The sequence below is a fragment of the Rhinolophus sinicus genome, chromosome 1, assembly GCF_057876585.1.
Source record: "Rhinolophus sinicus isolate RSI-liver-muscle chromosome 1, RSI-T2T, whole genome shotgun sequence".
Classification (NCBI taxonomy): Eukaryota; Metazoa; Chordata; class Mammalia; order Chiroptera; family Rhinolophidae; genus Rhinolophus; species Rhinolophus sinicus.
The window spans coordinates 8,912,177-8,920,001 of NC_142501.1; the positions used below are offsets into that span (position 1 = coordinate 8,912,177).

The following is a 7,825-nucleotide window of genomic DNA, read 5'->3' on the forward strand; positions in this document are numbered from 1 at the left end:
AATCTTACCTGCCCCGAACTTTCCCCCTTACCAGGCCAATGTCGTCCCCTTCCTCGCTCAAATCAGTTGGAGTTGGACTTCTGTCATTTACAACCCAAAACACTCTTACCAGTTGTCTCAGCCAGCTCGGGCTGCTATAACAAACTACCACAGACTGGGTGGCTTAGACAGCAAACGTTTGTTGGTGTGCACAGATGGAGGGAGAGAGAAGGAGCAAGCTCTCTGGTGTTTGTTCTTATAAGGGTGCTAACGCCATGATGAGGGCCCCATCCTCATGACCTTATCTAAACATAAAAGTCTTCCGAAGGCCCCATCTTCAAATACCATCGTATCGTGGAATAGGTCAGAGTCCACTCGATGGCATGTAATACACATGTGCATAGTCACATGATTCACAATAGCCACAGGGTGGAAACAGCCTCAATGTCCATCAACAGATGAATGGATAAAGAAAAGGTGGTGTACACTTAAAGTGGAATATCAATCCGCTTAAAAAGGAATGAAATTCTGATACATGCTACAACATAGATGCACCTTGACGATACAGAGAGAGTGCAAAGACAATGCAACTGATCTCTTTGCTCTTTTTGTCCTTTCCACATCTAAGAAATACAGCGAATGTTCGTATACAGCTCCCTCATCGCTCCATGGAGCCTGCCTCTTGCAGTGGCGCCGACAGTTCCCCAAAGTTCCTGCTATTCACAGCCCCGGCTGAATGAGGAGGAAAGAATTGCACTCATTGCTCAGACCCGCCCACCAGCCTTCACCCCAGTCCTCCCTTCCCACCAAGGGTGTAAGGAAGGTGGTCCTGCCACCAACCCACCCTTTCCCCTGCACAAGCTGCCTCTTACCAGTGGCACCTCAGGTGTGTTCAGGTTAACGCTGGGTTGGGAAAGACGTGTAGGCAACCGTTCTTCCCACCTCCATTATAATCTCCGTGCCCTCCTTTCCCATCTCCGCCCCCTATTCTTCTAGACTTCTCCATCTCCCCCCTAATTCTCTCCCTTCTGTCCTGTTTATGTCACCACCCACTCACTCTCCTGTCTCAACCCACTTGCTTCCATTTCAGGTTTCAATATGGGGTTGGGAGCTGAAAGAAGGGGTGTTCCTCTCCCTACTTGTTGCTGGGGCCTTCAGCAAGTCGTTAGCTCACCCACCTAAGGGAGCTGTTGACTTGGTCACTTGCATTTCCTGGGGCGGGGGGGGGGGGGGGGGGGGGGGGGAGATAGACCCCCCCCCACCCCAAGCCTTTCACAGGCAAACCAGATTCAGGAAAACCTCCTTTTCTGGCATCAGTGGGTAGGCGTTGCCTCAAGGCTCCCCTAAGAATCTTTTTTCTTTTGTTGGATGTGCATCTAAAATAGATTTGAAGTTTACCTGTGGCAGCTAGAGACCCCACTGTTGGTGAGTCAGGAAAAGGAACCTTCAGCTTCTTTGCTCCCTTGTGTTGGGTGCAGTGAAGTGAAAGCTGGGAAATACTACTGCTGCTTAATGATGATCATAAAAAGATCTCCCCAGGACCCAAGGAAGCTCCCCACAAGTTTGCGAAACAGGCCACCTGCTGCAACTCTGCAATTAAAACTAGCCAGCAAGAAGAGGCCGTGCAGGTACGCCTGCTTTAGGGATGTATTTGAACAAGTCAGAGGCTCAGAGGCTCACAGTTTGCTCCCATCACATCTGTTGAGCGCTTAGCAAAGGACTGTGGGCTCCCGGCCCCTCTCCGTGAAGAAGCTGAGAAGCAGCAGCCTTGGCTGCCGCCCAGCGGCCCCATCTGTAATCTTCCTGCCCAATGTGGCTCGCACCAGATCTTAGCAGCTGCAAGAGACAGGCGCAGGCTGCCCCGAAAAGCCAGCTCTGCGACTGGTGACTCAGCAGGGGAGGTGCAGATGGGACTTGGGGATGGAGGGGCCAGCACTGGTGACAACCAAGTGCTTTTGAGCAGAAGACAGAAAGCTGAGTCCTGAGAACAAGCCCAGCCGCAGAATTGCTATCTAATGAATTCACAGTAATTCCATGTGTGTCCTCCTGAATCCTCCTTGTGGCTTTAGACAGATCCCCTGCTTCTTGCTTCCTAAAATGCAGTTTGAGTCAAGGTCTTGATTCCACCAAGTGACCCCTCTTTCCTTTCCTGCCACCCACCACCAAGCCCAAGCCCAAGCCCAAGCCCAAGCCCAAGCCCAAGCAATTATACAGGAGCATCCAGAGAGATGTGGGTGGACATTTTCCTTTATTCAGAGTTTTTTTTTCTTTCTTTCTTTTTTTTTTTTGAAAGGAACGGCCAGAGCAAAAAGATGGTGCCAACGCACCAGGCATCAGAATGTCCCCTGCACATGCAGGACACTGGTGAGTGCTCACTCTGGACCTGGTGACTGACAAATGTGCCCACAAAGACAATGTGCCCACAGCTGCAAAAGCCCCTGGTCCCTCCCCATTTTTCTTAATTTCAAGATTCCCCACCCCCACCCACCCCAGGTTGTCTTGTCATTCTCCATAAGCGTATCTCCTAGTAAATTGGGCTTTTACTCCTGTAGGCTCAGAGCCTCCCACCCCCAAATAATAAACATGCATCCCCTAGAGATAAAGGGAAATCGACACAGGGTGCTGGGACACGGAGAGACGGCAAGCTTCATGTCTCAGCATCCTCCAGCTTGGGAGAAAGGCTGCCTTCCATCCTACCAGTGAGAGAAGGAAAGAGGGTGGAGGCCACACCACCTTTCCCATCCCCCAGGGACCGGGCTTGTGGCCCCGCGGCTCACACCCCGGCAGGTCTGATTTGAAACAGACCTCTTCTCTTGGGAAAAAGACATTTGGGAGCTAGCTGATGCAAGCTCACCTGAACATTTAAACCAAAAATTTCTTCTTGCTCAGTTTCTGTTCAACCCAAAGGTCGCATCCTGCTCTCTCTAGGGGCTTTCGGGTGCTGGAAGTCCCCTACCTGGCTGGGAGCCTCCCCCGCAATCTGTGGGCCCTGTGGTAGGTGTTTGGTGGCAGCGACCCTTCCCCACTCAGCCTCCCTGCATTCTCCCAGACGGGTCTTGGGTTTTTCTCAGCATCTCTCCCCGTGGTCTGCGGTGGTGTCCTGGCTTGGCGGAGCCCAGGGCGAAAGGAGAAATGTCAGGTGCCCTTGCTTTCTGTCCTCTCCTCATCGGCCGTCTGGGTGTTGCTGACAGCTCGAAGCTGCCCCTGGGCCGCAGGCTTCACCGACAGGACCAGGCGTTTGCGGAACGTCTCGCAGAGCACGATGTACACGAAAGGGTTGAGGCAGCTGTTGGCATAGCCCAGGCTGATGGCCGCGTTGTACAGGTAGACGAAGGTGAGCGTCGGGCGGCTGATGGACAGCTGGGTCAGCTGTAGCACGTAGTAGGGTGCCCAGCACACAAAGAAGACCAGGCAGATGGCGATGGCCGTGCGCGTCACCCTCTTTGTTCGCAGCCGGATGCTGCGTTGAGAGGCGGGAGCCACGGACGACGTCATGCGCTGCAGGATCCTCACGTAGGCGGCCGTGATGACCACGAAGGGCAGGGCGAAGGCCAGGAAGAACTGGTACAGGGTGAACCAGTAGAGGTCAGTGTCCGGGTTGGGCAGGCGGATGCCACAGCCCACGGTGCCCCCCGGGAAGGGGATGAGCCTGGCGTAGAGCCACACAGGGGTGATGCTAATAAAGGACAGGGCCCATAGGAGGCAGATGGCCAGGGCGGCCATGGAAGGCTTCCGGAACTTGGTGGAGGAGATGGGGTGGACCGTGGCCAGGTAGCGGTCGATGGCCATGGCGGTCAGGATGTAGGTGCTGGTGAACTGACTGTTGGCGTCCATGGCCGTGATGAGGGTGCACATGGTCTCTCCGAAGTGCCAGACCCCGTTCCCCATGAGCTGGTGGATCATAAAGGGCATGCCCAGGAGGAAGAGCAGGTCCACCACCGACAGGTTGATGATGAAAATGTCGGGCACGTTGCTGCACCAGTGCAGCTTGGATTTCTTCACCACCGCGAAGATGACCGTGGAGTTCCCCACAATCCCCAGCAGGCAGATGGTGCCGAACACCGAAGGCATGATGATGTTGATATAGGACACACTCCCTGTGCGAGGACGCAGCCCTGGGGACAGAAGGACCCAGTGTCAGTCGCTAGACATGGACTCCGCTCTCTAAGGGGCGACATCCGACTGGCGTGCTCAGCCTCCCGCGACGCGCCTGCTGACCTCTTCACCCACCCCTGCCATTCCGGCTGGGGACCCACCGTTCATCCGGGTCCTCGCCTACCATTCTCCCGCCCCACACTGTTGCTAACTCATCCCGTCCCCTCGCCCTCCTCCACCCATTCCCTGGTCGATCCTACCAGATTCTCCCGCACCACCTGCACCTCCCATGAGTGGAAGGACCCAGTCCTTTGTCTCCTGCATTGTCTCAGAAGATGCAGAGTCAACAACCACAGCTGTCTGCAGAGAATTATTCTGTGGGTCCTGGGCTTCACCAGGAAACCTCAGGAGGACATGAACGTGTGTGTGTGTGTGTGTGTGTGTGTGTGTGTGTGTATGCGCCCACGTGTATGTACTTTATCTTTTCATATTTGTAGCCCTGATCATTTCATTTTAGAAATCACTGGTTGAAGCTGTGCACTGATTTCTGGGCATCTCTGTGGGCGACTGTCTTGTGGAGGCTTCTGCTCACCAGGCCTGCAGCCCCTCCCCTCTCCTGGGTTCCTATCAGGGATTTCTTTGGGCTGTATCTCAGGAGTCTGGACTTCCTGGGTAAGCACATACTGACGCTGTATGTTACTGCCCAACTGCCTGAGCATTTTCTCCACACAAACCTTTTCTCTTTTCCCCTTCCTTCCCTTCTCTCTCAAAGCTAGAATTACACGGCATCTCAGCTCTGGAAATGTCAACAGGAAAGTTAATCCCTGTGAGTTATCCCCTCCCGGCGGCCTTTTCCAGGGTGCAGTCAGGAGAGTTCAGAGCACATTATATTAGTTTGGTGTAAAAAGCCAAGGGGATAGGTGAAGGAGGGAGCCTCCAGCTGCCTCCCCACATACTATCCTCCAGCTTCTCTCGTTAGCTTTTCCAGCCTGGAATTTTTTTCTGCAAAGCCTATTTGGAACTCATGAGGCCACCATCCCTTGCCACTTTGGAACCTGCCTTTGCTCCTGCCCCTGCCTGGCCCGCCTCCTTCTCCCCTTCCCCTCCCGGCAAAGCAGACTGCAGATCTTGTCCCTAAGAACTGTAATAAAGTTTCCCAGGCAGTTTGGCTCAGAGGTGAAACCTTCCCGTTTCCCACCCCCAGCACGGAGGACGGAGGCTCCCCTCCAACACTACTCACCTGCCGAGGTGAGGTTATCCGGACCATCCGAGGTGTTGCTGGCATTGGGGCCAGTGGGCAACAGCAACGAAGCTTCCAGGTCCATCCTGCCGGTGCCCGGTCGCCTGCTGGCACGTCCGCCCACGCAGGCTGCGGCAGCCTCTATTGCCCGCACGCCGTGTCCCGGAGCGCGAGCCCCGCCGTCCAGAAAGGGGTCTTCCTCACAGCCTGGCAACCTCTGCTGCCTCCAAGCCCCACTGCTCTCCCCACTTCCTCCTTTCTGGCTCCCACTGACATCACCTAGACACATTAACATTCGGAGGCAGATGCACATTAACCTCTTCAGTCCCGTGCTGCAGCTCCCACTTCTGACTGCCTGCAGCGCCAGGGGCCCAGGGCTTAGGAACCCCAGCAGGGAGGGGCTTCCTTCCCACGGCGCTTGGGGCTGAGTGTCCTGTGCTCACAGGGAGGGCTGCTTGCTTCCTGTGAGGCTCTGCAAAGGCCAATGGGCTGCCTCCCCTGGAGGAAAGACAGACCCTGGCCTGACCCCTAACCCACGTAGCGGGGACAGTATGACTGTTCACAGAGCTTGGGAAGGGAAGGCCTGGACCACAGCATGTAGGCCCCCCAGGCCCCCTCAGCCGCTTCCTAAAGCCCCATGATTCCTCCCCTCTCACTGGGGAAACTGCCAGCGTGCTTCCGAAGCTGAGGAGTTCCTGGCTGCTGAGCCTTTGACGGGCACTCAGAGGGTCTTAGGTCACCACCTCATGCTGGCGATGGCCAGGGTCTCAGAGACCAGAAGGCGACAAACTCCCACCTGCACAGGATCAACCTGGAGCAGACTCACAGAGGTTTCACTTTTCTAAATGCTCTGAGGTGCTTGAGGCTTTACCTGAGACTCCTTGAGACAAATTTCAGAGCATCGCGGCCCAAAGATCATCATCCACGAGCCATCTTGGAGGACAAAGCATGGAGTGAGTTCTCTGCCAGCCTCCTGGGCCCCGCACGGCCAAGAGCGGCTGCCACTCCAGGGGTTTAAGGTAACCACAGTCTGATGCTTGCATACTTCTTCAGTCTGATTTATTTGCTTCGTCGAACAAATATTTATTGAGCACGTACTACTTGCCAAGCACTGTTCTAGGTTCTGTAGTGAAGAAAACAATAATGTCTCCGAGTCCCTGTCCTCATGGAGATGACATTCAAGTTGAGGAGGAGACAGAAAATATACCCCCGCCCCCCCAAAAAAGGACAATTTATGATATTGGTAATGAGTGCTATGAAAAATCTAAAGCCAAGTGAGGGGCCCAGGGAACAGCGGGCAGGTGGAGGTTGCTGTTTTGCACAGGCCTCTCTGAGAAGTGCTTGGAGAAGAGTCCGGAAGGAAGTGAGAAGCATGTTTGGAGGAAGAGCATCCAAGCACTAGGAATAGCCAGTGCTAAGGCCCTGAGGCAGGAGTGTGCTGGGTGTCTCTGAAGGTCAGTGTGGCTGTAGGAGAGCAAAGGGGAGGGTAGCAGGAGACAACGCCAAAGAGGAAATAGCAGGAAGGGCGGATTCTGTCAGGCCTTGTCAACCATCTTAAGGACTTGGTCTTTTCCTTTAGGGAAAATAAGAGTCATGGGTCCCTCAGCTGAGGAGGGACACGACCACATGTGCTGTTGTTGTTTTTTTGGTTTTTTTTAAAGATTTTATTGGGGAAGGGGAACAGGACTTTATTGGGGAACAGTGTATATTTCCAGGACTTTTTATTGGGGAACAGTAGTGTGCTTTTCCCAGGACTCATCAGCTCCATCCAAGTCAAGTTGTTGTCCTTTCAATCTTAGTTGTGGAGGGTGCAGCTCAGCTCCAGGTCCAGTCGCTGTTGTTAGTTGCAGGGGGCACAGCCCACCATTCCTTGCAGGGGGCACAGCCCACCATTCCTTGCAGGGGGCACAGCCCACCATCCCTTGCGGGAGTCGAACCGGGAACCTTGTGGTTGAGAGGACACACTCCAACCAACCGAGCCATCTGGCCACCCGGGAGCTGAGCAGCAGCTCATTGACGTCATTCTAGTCGCGGAGGGCGCAGCTCACTGGCCCATGTGGGATCGAACCAGCAGCCCTGTTGCCCAGAGCTCGTGCTCTAACCAACTGCACCATCCGTCCGCCCTCACATGTGTTTTTAAAAGATCAGTCTGCTGCTGGGGAGCAAGAGAAACAAACTGAAAAAGCATTTTAGCTTGGATTCCCTTGAACGGAGAGCCTGAGACAAGGACTTATGGGCACATGGCTTTTCTGCGAGATGACCCAGGGAGCAGGCATGCGGGAGTGGGGCCAATGAGATGGGAAAGGAGAAAAGGGCGCATTGTCAGTGTCACTGCTGTGGGCATCGGGAGCTTGAGTTGACCAGGACCCTTCAACAATGCATAGACTATTCCCAGAGTCACCCACCTAAAAGATAGGAGGCAGGGACATTTGCCTAGTTGCCCCTGGCCCCCACTGGTTGAGGGTTGCCCCTGCGGTGTTAACTGCACATCTGAGCGCCTGGGTGGCAGGC

The 7,825-nt window shown here is 54.6% G+C and overlaps 1 protein-coding gene across 1 annotated transcript; it reads right to left on the reverse strand.

The window, feature by feature from the left end:
* Positions 1-2,211: 2,211 nt before the first annotated feature.
* MCHR1 (melanin concentrating hormone receptor 1) lies at positions 2,212-5,703 on the reverse strand. Its single transcript, XM_019734436.3, has 2 exons — positions 5,315-5,703; positions 2,212-4,094 (listed from the first exon to the last, which is right to left on the reverse strand). Exons 1-2 carry the CDS (start codon positions 5,625-5,627, stop codon positions 3,115-3,117), a joined length of 1,293 nt encoding a protein of 430 aa, XP_019589995.3. The 5' UTR covers positions 5,628-5,703; the 3' UTR covers positions 2,212-3,114.
* Between the last annotated feature and the right edge of the window lie 2,122 nt (positions 5,704-7,825).